The sequence below is a fragment of the Pleurodeles waltl genome, chromosome 7 (assembly GCF_031143425.1).
Source record: "Pleurodeles waltl isolate 20211129_DDA chromosome 7, aPleWal1.hap1.20221129, whole genome shotgun sequence".
In the NCBI taxonomy this organism is placed as follows: domain Eukaryota; kingdom Metazoa; phylum Chordata; class Amphibia; order Caudata; family Salamandridae; genus Pleurodeles; species Pleurodeles waltl.
In genome coordinates, this window is record NC_090446.1 from 9,090,720 (window position 1) to 9,106,136 (window position 15,417).

The 15,417-nt window shown below is 45.5% G+C and overlaps 1 protein-coding gene across 3 annotated transcripts in view; it reads left to right on the forward strand.

The window, feature by feature from the left end:
* Positions 1 to 15,417, forward strand: part of LOC138303533 (zinc finger protein 182-like) — a 100,053-nt gene that overhangs the window by 24,273 nt on the left and 60,363 nt on the right. For all 3 annotated transcript variants that reach the window (XM_069242748.1, XM_069242747.1, XM_069242749.1), the window contains 2 exons: positions 2,997 to 3,113; positions 4,290 to 4,388. In XM_069242748.1, the coding sequence (XP_069098849.1) occupies positions 2,997 to 3,113; positions 4,290 to 4,388 (216 nt within the window). The remainder of the gene's footprint in view (positions 1 to 2,996; positions 3,114 to 4,289; positions 4,389 to 15,417) is intronic.

Here is a 15,417-nt window from a genome sequence, read left to right on the forward strand (position 1 = left end):
TTACTCCTAGTAGCTACGCACATGTAGGTGGTGATGTACGCCTCAGTGGAGGCGCTCTCCCAGTGGGACGCTATAGGGAAAAATATTACATTATTGTTTAAAACAAATTTACAATATTTTAATAAATATATGTGAAAGTAAAATAATTAAAACATTTTGTTGTAAATCTAGAAATAGTACAATAAAATGGTACAGCATGTTATCTCATTTAAATAAATGTGTACAAAAAATTAAATATATTCGATTTATAAATCTTTCTTAACGAATAATTTGAAAAAAATGACATTTACTGTAACATTTTTATTTAATATGTATTATATTTTGGTAAATGTAAGGTGCAGAATTGATTTAAATTAATAGATTATTTTTCCTTTTTTTTAACAAAATTGTAAAGGTTTAATTTTATTTTCAAATGAAGTTTATTAATACATTTTAAAATAAATATATGCATTTTTTAACATGGGGCTGGAGTACGTTTACTACTGTTATGCCACCGTTAGGGTGTAGTAATTGTATTTTGTGCATATAAATGGGTGTACTCATTTGTGGGGGGCTGTTTTTCCCAACCTGTCCCTCCACAACCCCTTCCCTATTTTTCCTTAACTCCTTCAGTTTGTAGTAATTATTCCCCATTTGCAGGCCACTCTTCCTTGTCCCTCTCATGTTTCCTACTAAACCGTAGGCTTACGAGTGCATAGATCTCTGCACATAAAAAGCAGAAGAGGCGAAACCGGAGACTTCCGCATGTAGATCAGTAAATAGTGTTCTGTGGTACAAGAGCATTCTATGACATCAGTACTGCTTCACACACTCAAAATGCAGTTTGCGGTAAATAGTTATAATCAAACCAAAAAAACCTTTTGCAGCTGCCACTATCTTACAATGAGATCATCTATATATAACGTAAGATAAAAATAAATAAAAGGGGGAGCGTCAAAAAAAAGGCAAATTATGCGGCAGAATGTGGCACATTTTTTCATAGTATTCCTTCATTATTTTGTCATTTTTACACTGTCTGGGCAAAGATTTCACCCCATTTGGGTCAGTTTAAAAGCCAAATGCATAAATAAACGACTTCCAATTTGAGCAAACACTTATCACCATGTTTCCAGTAACTTTTGACCTATTTGAGCTTGAAAGATTTATTTTTTGTTAAAATCGGCAGGTCTTGTTCGAAATCTACTTTATACTTGAAGAACAGCATTAGACATGGTCTCACACCCTATCTTCATCAGGTGCCTACACGAGTTTGGCATCCAAAGAACTGCTCTCCGCTGGATCTGCTCTTTCTTGACAACAAGCTGTCAGTCTGGCCCTTTACTCCTCAGTATGGCCAAAAGCTACGAGCAGTGCCTCAAGGGTATTCGCTTCGCCGCACCCTCTTCAAGCATACACGATCCCTCTGGCCAACATCATCTGTGCACACAAAATCACCATCCTCGCCAATGCAGACAGCACGCAGTTCATACTGTCCCTCTCAGACATTACCCTCAACACAAAAAACAAGTTCCCAAGCCTGGAGTCGCTAACGCGATGAAAGCTCAACACCGACAAGACAGAAGTAAAGAACCTCGGCAAGAACACCTCGTCACGTGACTCCAGCTGGTGGCCAGCCGACCTCAAACCCACACCTGGATCCTCGGAATCACCATTGAGAGCAGGCTGGGGATGACTGCATGAATCATCAGCGTCACTTTATTCTGCTTCCACACCCTGAAGATGCTGAAGAAGATGTGTCACCCATTCACTAGTCACCAGCAGGTTGGACTGTGAGAACACCCACTATACCCGGATCACCAAGGAACTCCTCAGAAAACTGCAGACTCATCCTCATCACCTGCTCCGCTGGCTCCCAGTACACAAATGTGTTCATCTCAAACTCCTCACATTCAAGGCACTATGCCTACCTGAATAGTCTAATCTGCTTCCACTAACCACCCACACACACCCACTCCGCAATATTCGTACTCACGTGCATCCCACGCATACACAGAGCCAGATTAGGACAGGCATTCTGTTACATCGCTCCTAAAGTATGGAGTGACTTTCCACTCTGCCTCAGAGTCTCCTCCTATTTTCTTTAATTCTGTAAGAAGCTGAAGACCTTGCTTTTTAATGAACCAATCTTAGCTAGGCAGAGCGAGGCACACACACCTGCTCAGCGCCAGGATACTCTTGCAGGTGATAGTGCACTTTACAAATACACAGTACAATAAGAAACATAAAAAAAGATTCTTCAAAAAAGCAGACTCATCAAGACTGGTGACCACCATCATCGCAAGCCCTCTTCCATGCATGCTGAGAATCAGAGACGTCCAAATCCTAATAGTACTTGAATGTGATGGAGACCCTCCCTGAACATCAGAGAAGAGGTTCTAATAAGAAGGCACAAGGCTGTGAAACTGTGCTGCTGGTTACAACTCCATTCTGTTTAAAAGAAAAAGACAAATTCCTGGTCTCCATAAAAGGGGTGCCTTTTAGCTCCCTTAAAGTGTACCCCTGTTGCCCCCCATTGATTCCAAGTTAGCTATAAATTACTATAATGGTTTTGAGAAAGATGAGAGATGAAGTGGCAACAGTTGTCTCAGCACCAGTGAGGAGTAAAGGTCTTGATGTGTGTTCTGATAGAATTAAGTGTACACACGAGCAACTTTACTGTCCGTCTCAGAGAGTGCAGGGTTTCCATAGAAGAAATGTATGTTTAGCAAAAATTGACAGCCACAGTTAAATACTCTGCCTCCTCATGACCTCATCTCAGTTGTTTTCATGGGGAGAGGCAGGACAATGTGCCCCATTAGTGCCCTTCAAAGACCTCAAACTGGTTTCTGTAAAAGAAACTTGCACTGAAGTCAGTTACTTCAGTACAATTGATGCTTAGTACAGACACTTCAGACAGTTACTGCAATTTATGATTAATACTGTTTGCTTCACATTAAACCATTGCAATGTGAAAAACTCACACATATTCCCTTTTATACCACCTTTCCTCATTGTAGCTCATTCAGCAGGATTTGTCAATACTGGTACTCATTCGACAAACGACGATCCAGCTTCAGTTTTCATTGACCGTCTCGGTGTAGGAGTCAGTGAAGACGACACAGAGCACAGCCCAGGTAAGTCACAACCCATTGATTTCTTCCACTGTGATTGGTCAGTAGAGGATGCCTTTCCAGCAAGTTGCAAACCAAACTTAGAGCTGAACTAACAGTCTACAATCCCTTCTGATAATAACTGTTGCCTTTTTTTCAAGGGGGCTTTAACAGACTTCAATACGGTGATCAAGGGCCAAATGTACTAACATTGGGAATAGTGCTTTCCTAATTGCGATTTTTTTGCAAATCGTAATTAGGAAATCGCAGTTCCTCTTGTAAGAAAGCCTTTAATTAAAATTAGCAATGCCTACTGGGTTGCAAATTGGCCTGTCTCATGATTATTGATTAGGTAGGTTGCAGTGTGCAACCCAGTAGGAATGGCAGCTATCACAGGGAGGGTGGCCTGTTTGGGTCAGAAGACCATCATGTAGGCGATTGCGTTTAAATAAAGCATGTTTTCTTTGAACTGCAGTCCGTTTTCCTTAAAGGAAAAATCAACATCTTTCAAAAGAAAAACAAAAATTAAACGGTTTTAAATTCTTTTTTTAAGAGTAGGCAGTGGTCCATGTGACCGCCGCCTGCTCTTAAAAATATTTGTTTATACATTCTCAAAACAAGTGGTCCCCATTTGCGAATGATTACCACTACCTTTCAGTAGTCAGTAAAGTAATTAATGTTTTACGGTATAATATATATCACTTTGAATCGTATTTGAAATGGATGCCCTAAACACACCCCGTCCAAATACATATTCGCAAACCCAAGCTGCAATTTGTAGAATCGTAGTTCGGTGTTTGTACATGCCAAAAAGCACTTTTGCTGTCACAAAGGACCCGGTTCTGCAAATCGGCTTGTTTGCAACCTCAAAAATGTTTCATACATCTGGCCCCAAATATCTTACATAAACAGCTGCTTGCCTAGAGATGTGCAAAGAGCTAGTTATTTTTGCACACTTCCTGAGTCCTCAGTGCTCCCACTCACCCCTCAAAGTGACCTTTTAATGCAGTTCGGCAGAACGAACAGGCACCAGATCATGCAATCTCTTCCAAAACCCCTATCTTAAAATGTCAAAGACAATGCCTTGTCCCTTCAGTCTCCTAATCTATGGGGACCCCTTCATTTTCATAAGATTGTACTGTAGATTTTGGATTTCTGTTCCTGGTAATAGGATAAGTAACTGTTGTTTATATTTTGCAGAATGCGAAGTTGTTTCCTTCTGTATAAAAGACGAGGCGGAGACCTTCAGCTTGGACCCTCAGTACGACACCCGTATAGAGAGTGTCAGCAGACCTAAAGGTGAGTGTCAGACTAAAAGGCATACTGTTTATTTCTGTGGAGGTTATGCCTTTTCTTGCATGTGTCACTCCAATTGTCTGCTCCCAGTTGTGTCTCTTTTCCGTTTTATATATAGCAATATCTTCCAAGAGGGAAGCCCTCCCTTCACAGGTCCACAGGCTTCAAACATCAGCCTCTATTCCGTGTGGTATTTTTCCACCTACAAATGCAGGGCACAGATTGTGTTTTCCAGTAACAGCTGCGCACGGTGCAGGTTACCAAACACAACGTTCACGCTTCTCTTTGCTCTTTTCTTCAGCTAACCTTTCCAGTTTTGTTTGAAAACGTTGGCTCTCAGTGTTTCTGTCTTCCATGCTCTGTGATTCTTTCTCAGTTACAGTGTTCAGAAGCTGAAGAGTCTCAAATGATGCAGGGGGATTAAACTGTTTGCAAGATCTTTCTTGAATCTGAAAGCTCCTAGATACTTTCTGATACTTGTGATGTTCAGATACCATTGTTGTAAGGTTGTGCAGCAGGTCGACACTGCTTAGTAATACTGGAGATCTTCTTATGTGCATTTCATCTGAATGTGCACCTTGTTTCTATGGCTTAGTTATGAATTAATATTAGTTATTGATAGTTGATCAATGGTTAAAAAATGGATAACATTTCTTGTTTTGTAAAAACCTTGACAGTTGGTTAGTTTTTGGTGTTTTAGTAAGGTGTGCCTTGCAGGTGCTTCATGTTAGTAATTACTATGTTCATGGCATGTGTAGCTGTAGATACACATGCTGTGCTAACTCCTGCCATCTGGCGCTGGGCTCGGACGCGTGCAACTTGTTTTTCTTAGATGAATTGTTGTGACTCCACCTATTACAGGTAATGGGCGTCAGCATCATCGTTAGATAATTTTTTTCTGCTGTTGTGTTCAGCTGTTTTTGGACAGTTGTCCAGGTCAACACCTCTCTGAGTTCATCTTGCTTTTCTTTGAACCTCTCCATACCTGTAGCGAAAAGAATTTCCATTGTTTGCTGATTTTTCCATGTTGCGTGACCTCTGCCGGGTTCTGCAACCAGACTCTTTTTGATGCCCCTTCAGGAACTGCTCACCTTGGGGCATTCAATCTCATCTTCAGTCCTCGAGAATTAGGTCATAGTAACAGAAAGAATCCCTTTCAGTACTACTCACAGTGTAGTGCAAAGGACCCCGGGACAGACCTTCATGAGGTTTGCAACCTCTATCTGTTCCGTAGCACGACAAGACCTCCTGTGCAGCCAGTCTCGTCTACCAATCGAAAAAAGACCTTGAGGTACCGATGCAAACAGTGATTTGCTCGACACACCATGGCAAGCAAGCTGGGAACAATAGCCCGACCTCTTCAGGGACCATAGCATCAAGGATGAAGAACAGCCAGGACCTTCCGCCGAGCTGGCTGCCCACTTTGGCCCTGAGCCAAACTCGCAATTGAGTCAGTTAGAGGAGGCTCAGATCATCGAAGTCCATCAAAAAAAGAGGTGAACCATGAGTAACACCACCACTCTACCTCCATCCCAACATTGCTGTCATGCCAAGCACAGCCCTCGAGGGAATCGGGCATCGAGCTCAGAAGCCAAGCATTTGGTCGGCCACTGCTTGAGGGCCATGATCGGCATCGGCACAAGGCTTCTGCTCCAGCACCGATCCAGCCCTCAGCATCGAAATTGCTGCTGAAGACCTGGCCTCCAGTGCCATTGGCACGCCCTCAGCGCCAATGCCAAAACAGGGCACAAAGCCGACCTCATGTCAATCAACTTCATCCGTGCTGAAAAAGCCACGAGTTCTGGAGGGTCAGAAATCATCTTCAGCACCAAAGAGGCTGATGCCCAAAGCCCCACTTCTGGCCTCTGACTTGATAGACCGAGAGGATGAGGATTTCCTTGTGGAAATGCTCTCCTCCACACCGCGCTCCTTCCAGTTTTTACCCACGCTTAAGTTAGCTCCTGAAACATTCAAGAAGCTGGTCAAAAGCCAGGGTGGTGACTCCTAGGGTGGACAAGAAATATAAACCTTCCGCCTCAGATCCTCCTTACATCAGAGGTTCATCACCGCCAGACTCCCTGGTAGCGCACCCAGCCTTAAAGAGTGCCAACCAACAGTATACCAGTGACTTTCCACCACTGGACTAGAAGAGCTGGAAGATTGACGCTGCCGGTTAATTTGTCACAGCTGAAGCAGCCACCCATTGGCAATTCAACAGTTCAATCGGCCTGGTCTCTAGGTAAGACCAGAGCCACTAGGATGAAATGGAGGAGCTCCTCCTACACCTCTTGGAACAAAACCAGGACCAGAAGAGCAGGGAGATTGACGCTTCTGGTTAACTCGTTACAGCCGAAGCAGCCACCAATTGGCAATGCGACAATGCAATCGGCCTAATCTCTAGGTACAACCAGAGCTGCTAGGATAAAATGGAGGAGCTTCTCCTACACCTCCTAGAACAGAACCAGAATGGGGTGGTGACCGTGTCACCAAGAGTGAAATCATATCCAGCACAACTATATGGTGTGCCCTAGATATCATGGACACTGCGATGTGTGGAATCAACTCAAGCATACTCATTTCATGTCTAGTTGCATGTCTCTGGTTGCAAGCCATAAGTGCAACAGTGCATGCTCATTCCGCCTTTTGATGGAGAGCTCCTCTTCAGACTGCAGATTGACCAGATGCTTGAAAAAATCAAGAATGACACAGAGAAAGCCAAGGCCATGGGTGTATTCCATACACCTTCTTCCCATGGCTCCTTTCACAGGTCATAGTACCGGGGAAATGCTAAGTGTATGTTCCCAAAGCCTCTACCTCCTTCTGGAGGTGGCAGAGCCATCAAACCATTTTCAGGGCTATGCCAGAGGGGCTTAAGGGTTAACAACTCCCAGGGTAGAGGATAGGGAGGTGCTGCTAAACCAGCTGCCTCACCAAACACTCACTCCAAGGTTCCCCTGATCGCAGTGCACATGTTGGGTGAAGACTACTATGGCATTTCTTCCACGGTGGGCAGAAGTCACCTCATATCAGTGGATACCACTATCGTAGGCCAGGGTTGCTGCTTGGAGCTCAGCAGAACTCCCCCAAACATCCAACCATGCAAACTGACCCTCTCGCTGGAACACAGCACCTCCTCCAAGAGGAAGTAGAGGCACTCATTCAGAAAGGGGCCACAGAGCCTCTGCTGCCACAGCAGCGCGGCAAGGGAGTGTACTCATCTACTTCCTCATCCCCAAGAAGGGCGGGACTCTCAGGCCCATACTCTATCTCCGGCCCCACAACAAGTGCATCCTGCCTCAGCACTTCCACATGCTGATGCTCCAGGATGTCACCCTCTGCTACAGCAAGGCGACTTCATGTCCGCCCTTGACTTGAAGGATGCCACGTTCACATCCTGATCCACTCTGCACATCGTCGAGACCTCCAGTTTGTGGTAAGTGGCCAGTATTGTCAGTTCAAAGTGTTGTCCTTCGGAGTCTCCACAGCACCAGGATGTTCACAAAATGTCTAGCGATGGTAGCCACTCATTTCAGGGTGACCAGCATACATGTGTTTCCTTATTTAGACGACTGACTGATCGAGAGTGGAACCAAACTGCAATGCTTAGCCGATACCCAGACCACCAAAGACCTATTACACGTCTAGGGTTCACCGGCAATTCCACAAAGTCCCACCTCCAGCCCCTTCATTTGCAGCACTCCTTGGGGCAGTTCTCAACTCAGTAACTGGTAAAGCCTATCCCAGCCCTGCACGGGTCCAGGCTTTCCAGTCGTTGCTCCCACTTTTTCAGCCAGGTCTCCAAATAATGGTCAGAACTGTTATGCTCCTCCTTGGGAGGATAGCCTCTTGAATTTCTATAGCTCCCCTTGCCAGGTCACACATGAACCTGTTACAAGAGTGCCTAGCTGCATAATATTCTCAAGCGAGGGTCACTCGGAAGATCTAGTGTTGTTGTGGGACCGTACCCATTGCTTCCTGCAGTAGTGGAACAGCAGCAAACACTTGCAGGGCTGGCCTTTAGTCGACCCAGTTCCACAGGTGATCATCACAACAGACGCTTCCCTCACAGGGTGGATGCAGCAACAAGCCCACAAGTGGGAACAACACCCACAAGTCCTACGCCCATACTTCCATTGTTGGAGGTTTCCAGGCGGACACCTCTTCGCCACCGCCAAAGAAGCAAAAGGCCTAGGCTTTGCCTCCATGTAGTCACACCCATAGTCCATGGGCAATGCACTATGGATTATCTGGTCCGGTATATTTACCTACACTTTTCTGCCTCTCCCGCTTCTTCTGTTTGTGGTGAAAAAAAGTTTAGGCAAACATCCCTCACTCTCATTCTGGTGGCTCCCTAGTGCACCAGACAGCCCTGATTTACCACCTTCTTCGACCCCTCCCTAGTGCCCGACGAGATTCTTCCAGGGGCTGTATTATGGAAAGTGGACATGTGCCGCGGCTTTGCGCACCCCAGGGGCACTTTGGTATTACAGACAGGGCAGCAGACGCTTGTGTGTACCTTTCTGTAGTACAGATAGCGAGCGCTGGCGCACATATAGCACCAGTGCTGTCACCAGAAAGTGTTCTCTCATTTGCATGGGGGCGTGGTCGAATACAAATGATGGAATTCCTTTGCCTCTGTGCCGGCGCCGTATTATAGACGGGACGCAGAGGCAAAAAGCTGTCAGGAGTCGCACTGTCAGTGCCTCTCATGGCAACCATCAGGAGAAGGACATGGGGCTCCTATGGACACCCCAGATATCCCCGTGCAGGCGGGTGCAGTCACTCACTACACTTGCCTGGAAGGGGATCTCTAATCCCCCTCAGAAGTTCAGGTGGCGTGACGTCTGCACAAAGAAACACCAAGCAGCTGCTTCAAAGCCGCTCTGCTTTTTCAGTTGAATGCTCTGCCCCCAGAGCAGCACATTCAAACGATTACGGACGCCTGAAACGTACGCATGGTGCAGACGTGGAGAATGCGTCGCATTGTATAATACGGCCCCAGAACTTCTCATGCATAGCTAAGGCATAGTCAGACACCCTTAGCCCAGGCAGCTCAGTCTTGTGATTTGGCTCCTGGGGTCCTGGATTGTGGGTACCTGACCTCCCTCTTGAGTGTATGACCATCCTTAAGGAGGCACGCAGACCTACAACGCAAGACTGCTCTGGGGCCAAATAGAAGAGGTTTGCCCACTTCTGTCTTCCTAGGCACATTGTTATTATATGTTATATTGATTTGCATAGCTCACTTGATTTCCAAGGAGCTAATACGAAGAGCCAAGTCTTCAGCTTTTTTTGGAACTCAAGAAGTGAGAGGAGGCTCCGATTTATAGAGAGGTCGTTCCATGTCTTGGGTGTGATGTAGGAGATTGAGCGACCTGCAGTTTTGATTTTGCGGATGCTGCAAGTGTGTGCAAGCGAGAGAGAGGCAGAGGGTAGGTGTCTGGCGGGTTGGTGATAGTGTATGCAGCTGTCCAGGTGTTCTGGTCCTGTCTTGTGTAGGGCTTTGGGTGCATGACAAGTTTGAATTGGCTGCACTTGTGAATGGGGAGCCAATGAAGCTTCCTGAGGTGTGATGTGGGTGTGGCCTGCAGGGGTAGAGGATGAGTTATTGACCCACTCAAAGCAGCAGTCCAGGACATTGTTTTTTATTTGCAAACTTTCGGCCTTGCTTATACTTCCCTCATCTTCATTTAGCCACAGTTGCTGCTTACCTTCAAAACAGAGAACATACTTCATTGTTCAGGATTCTAGTCTTTAAGGCCTTTATGATTCTGAAGCCCATACACATTATTACAAGGAATAGGTGGAGTCACTATACCTTGTGACTCAGTCTTCTTGGAAGAAAACAAGTTGCAGATGTCTGAGCCCAATGCTGGATGGCAGGAGTTTGCATAGCAGATGAATCTACAGCACTACATGCCAGGAACAGATGCTTACAAGATAACGTTTCCTTTCATCGGTTTCACAAACCCACTTAATAAACGTTTGTCATGACAATTGGCTATAAACCAAAATTGATAAAAGGAACTTCAGATTGCACCCACTCTTTGGGAGAGGCATGAATACACTTCTGATGAAAAAGCATGAAATGATAATAAGAGGATTCATAAATTCTGACTGAGCATTACTTGACTGGTAAGGGTAACTGCAAACTACCCAATTATTTTAGAGCGACTGTAGAACCTACATGATAATGTTCCAAATATATATCAGGTTTTTTGTGTGAAGTAAATGTCTGCATGTATCTGAGTCATTCATGTTTGTTTGAGTGTTATGCTTTTGAAATATTATAACCAGACTGAAATTGCTCTGCTGTGTGCTAGATAAACACACTTACTGCTTGAAGGTTCCTATATATTATAATAATTTATTATTGAGGTTTTGGTTTACAGACACGTGGCATTTAGCAGAGCTTGTAACCGCAGCAGATAAACCTCATTAACTTAATACATTTTACACAGTTTAGCCCAGAGTGGACCTGGAGCTGCACAGGATTTGTGTCAGGAAACATAATCGCTTCCTCATTTGTAATTAGCGGTCTTGCCAGGCGTCAAGAAGATTTGTGGAATCATCCCCTCCTCTCCCTACTGATTCCCCTGTACGACACTTATACTATCATCACTACACGGGCTACCTATGACTTCCCCAATCCCATGAAAATCCCTTTACCACCCTTAGATTTGGAGGAACGTCTGGGTACAACCCCTGCATTACATTTTTCTTTTTTTTTTAACACACATTTTATTGAACATTTGTAATAACCATGATACATTATGAGTTTCACAGATCATTATTGGGAAACATTCTTTGCAATAGTATCTGGCCTCCATAGACCACCCCGAGCCAGAACCCACATCGGTATCCCACCCACCTCTCGCTGCTGAGTTGTGCCTCACATCACAGTTTGTTCAAGATCATGAGGAGTGTCCCAAGTAAGTCATTGCTGATCCTCCAGGAGTGTGGCAGAAGGCCTACCTTATGCTAGGAGTAGATTGTGCCTGTGATGGGGGAATCTGGGTTTTTCAAGCAGTCTACCAAGGCCTCCCAGACTTGGGCTGTGTCCAAAGTGCCAGTGACCCTCCTGGTATCCCTTAGTAGCACTTCACTCTCGTAGCTGGCCCATCTCTCTAGCTACTTTTTCCAGACAGCCACACGAGGGCCTCCCGGGAGCTTCCAGTCCCTAGTGACTTCCCTCTTTGCCAGTACAAACGCCAGGTCCTGATATCTACTTGTGACCCTGGTTTTGGACCTATGGGGGAACCATCCCAGTAGACAGTGACCGGGAAACAAGGTACATTTCTCTCCACGACCTCTGGCATGGTTGCCGTCACTTACTTCCAGAATTTCTGCAGCAACAGGCATTTCCATATCATATGTAGGAAATTTGCACCTATCTCCCCACACCATGGGCAGGCTGCTTCTTCTACACTAAAGTATCTATTGATGCGGTCAGAGGTGAGATAGGCCCTGTTCAATATATAGAAATTGATCAGTTTAAATCTCGCATTTCTGGAGTACCCTGTGAATTATTTTAGCCCAGTTGCCCTCAGGGATGGGTACCCCGAGGTCACCCTCCCATCTGTTACACAGAGAGTATAGTGGCAGAAGTGGATTTTGTTACAGCATTATAAGTGCCCAAAGCTGTCACAATGTCTTGTCAGGGTTATGGCTCCATCAGACCCATTTGCCAGTGCTTGCAGAATGCTGATGTCACTGTCCTGTGAAGAAGGAAGTGTCCTTGTGGTAGACCAGTTTCTGTTCTAAATTCCTCAAAGGGTGGAAGCTATCCATAATGGTATAAGTCTCCCACCGTTGTCACCCATTCCACTAATAAGCGTCATAATGGGTAGCTCAGGTGAATGTGATATTTTTGTATGTGTCTTCTGTAGAAAGCGAGTCCAGCACCGACGCATCACCCGGAGCTCATCAGCGTCATTCCCGCTGATGCATCCTGTTTTTAACAGAACTCCCCCCATGAGACTGGCCAGTGGTTGGACAAATGACCCAAGTGCTCGATCTGGGTTCTGTCTACCCGCCACCCGTTTTGTAAACCATTGCAGTTGTTTATCAATATACAATGACTCTAATTCAGGCGCTATCAGTCCCCCATCAGTCACCAGACGCTGCAACATGGTGAGCGCCACTCGTCAGTGTCTTGGGCCCCACAGAGGTCCTATAATTGGGGAATTGAGTTCCCTGAACATCCCTCTAGGGATCCATATAGACAGTGTTGTAAAGTAGTACAGTAGTCGTGGGAGCAACCAACATTTTAAGTAGGCCACTCTTCCCGCAACCGAGAGGGGGGGCCTTTTCCAGAACTCCATTTTGTTTTTTAACGATTTAATGGCCATTCCCACACTTCCCTCTAAGAGGTCGGGCGGTTTGTGAATAATGCAGACACCCAGGTATTGCAAGCTTCGGGCTCCAACTGCAGCGTGCCCAGTCCCCCCTGTGGGGTCTTGGTCTTCATGAGTTAGGAACAGTTTAGATTTTTGCCAATTACTTTTAAGCCAGACAGGGCCTCAAATTCCGCCAGCATGTCTCCGTCTCCGTTCAAATCATTTCCCGTGTTTCGAAGAAAAAAAAAAAGTAAATCATCCGCATATAGGGCTATTCTGTGAGGACTATTGCCCACTTGTTCTCCATGGTACCAAGTTCCCAATCTGGTCTGACAGGCCAAGAGTTTCATTGCCAGTGCAAATAGTAATGGAGACAGAGGACAGCCCTGTCTCTTTCCGCAGCCTACTGTATAGCGCTCTGAAATGGTCTGCCCTTTTCGGATTATAGCCGTAGAGTAGCTTGATCCATTTCAGGAAGCCCTGTACCAGCTGCAAGCATTCTAGTACCCCATATAAATAGTTCCTTTCTAGGCTGTCAAAAGCTTTTTCAATATCGACAGCAAAAAATGGCTGCCTGGTTGCCATCTTGAGTAGTAGCCTCTATAGGGTCAGTATTGGCCTGATATTGTATGCTGTGTTTTAGCCCGAAATAAATCCTGCTTGGTCTGGGTGCACTAACCTGGGCATGTGTGGGAGTAACCTGGTTGCTATGATTTTATAATCCATATTGAGCATGGACGGGTCTGTAGGCTTTATAGTCATGGGCTGGTTTTCCAGTTTTCAGCAATGGGATCACCACTGCCTCCTTTGTGGACTTGGGGAGATGACCTGTCTCTCTAGCCGCTTTGAATAAGACCACTAGCAAAGATTTCTGATGTCTTCCCCCTGGCTAACCCTTTTTTCACTGCTCTAATTTCCTGTATAGAGACGTCATTCCCTTATGCCTCAGCCTCATCTTGAATTAGGGTGTGTAGCGGGAGTGGTGTCTTATAGTGCTCCAGGGTTTCCATATTGTGTCTGTGGAGCTCATGTACAACTCTGTATAGTAACGGCAAAATTGTTGATTAATCTTCTCTTGTCTATATAATGTGGTAGCCAGATCAGTTGTGATTTCTACAATCACCGAGCCCCGCATGGTCACGCTCCACATGAGTTTTGACCATATTGCGCTTTTAAATGAACCATCGGAGGTGCTCCACCTGGCTCGCCCATCTGTTCCACAGATTCTGTCAGTCTCAGTTGCAACTCTGGCCACCCTGGTCTGCACCATTCTATATCCCACAATGTTAGTTCAGCTTCCTGGACCTCCTGCAGGAGTGTGTTCCTGTCCCCTACTGATTACGGTGTACACTTCCCCCAATTATTGCTTTAAAAGCATCTCTTTCTATTTGTGGGAAGGACACCGTACCACTAATGTCTGCAAAGTATTGCCTGATATGTTCCATGATTGTTTCTTGGTAGTGTGGATCTTCCAGAGATTCGGGTTTTAGGCGCCACGTGGGAATACTCGGCCTTGATCACTTCCACTTCAGATACAGCAGTGCTGGATTGTGATCAAGGATGGTACGCGTCAAGTATTCCACTTTGTGAACTAATGCATGTACGTCTAGCGAGCATAAGAAGGTGTCCAACCGAACATGTCGTTCGTGCAGATAGGATAAAAAAAAAAGTAGTCTCTCGTTTGCTGATTCAACTGCCTCTAAGTATCTATCAGTCCCAACCTAGCATGCCAGTCTGTGAAGGCTTCGGCTGTTCGGGTAATTGGGACGTCTCTCAAAGGGCGATTTGATATGTTGAGTTGTGGGTCTGCCTCAAAGTTAAAGTCAACTCCCATTAATACTGAATGGATAAGGAGGGAGCCATGGGCCGCTATAGCTCATCAGAAATGTCCCCCAGTGTACATTCAGGGCATATATTTTTATGAGTGCTATGCCCCGGTGTAGGAGGTTGGCTCTGTATGTACTATTTCAAAGTAAGAAATAGCATGCTCAGAGTCCAAGGGTTCCCCTTAGAGGTAAGATAGTGGCAAAAAGAGATAATGCTAATGCTCTATTTTGTGGTAGTGTGGTCGAGCAGTAGGCTTATCAGAGGGTAGTGTTAAGCATTTGTTGTACACACACAGGCAATAAATGAGGAACACACACTCAAAAGACAATTCCAGGCCAATAGGTTTTTATATAGAAAAATATATTTTCTTAGTTTATTTTAAGAACCACAGGTTCAAGATTTACAATCAATACTTCAAATGAAAGGTACTTCACTTAGGTATCTAAGGAACTTTGAATCAGCAAAATAGCATATACAGTTTTGGCAAAAATGGCAATAAGCTATTTTAAAACTATACACAGTGCAATTTTCAACAGTTCCTGGGGGAGGTAAGTATTTGTTAGTTTTGCAGGTAAGTAAAACACCTACAGGGTTCAAATGTGGGTCCAAGGTAGCCCACCGTTGGGGGTTCAGGGCAACCCCAAAGTTACCACACCAGCAGCTCAGGGCCGGTCAGGTGCAGAGGTCAAAGTGGTGCCCAAAACGCATAGACTTCAATGGAGAAGGGGGTGCCCCGGTTCCAGTCTGGCAGCAGGTAGGTACCCGCGACTTCAGAGGGCAGACCAGGGGGGTTTTGTAGGGCACCGGGGGGGACACAAGTCAGCACAAAAAGTACACCCTCAGCGCCATGGGGCGGCCGGGTGCAG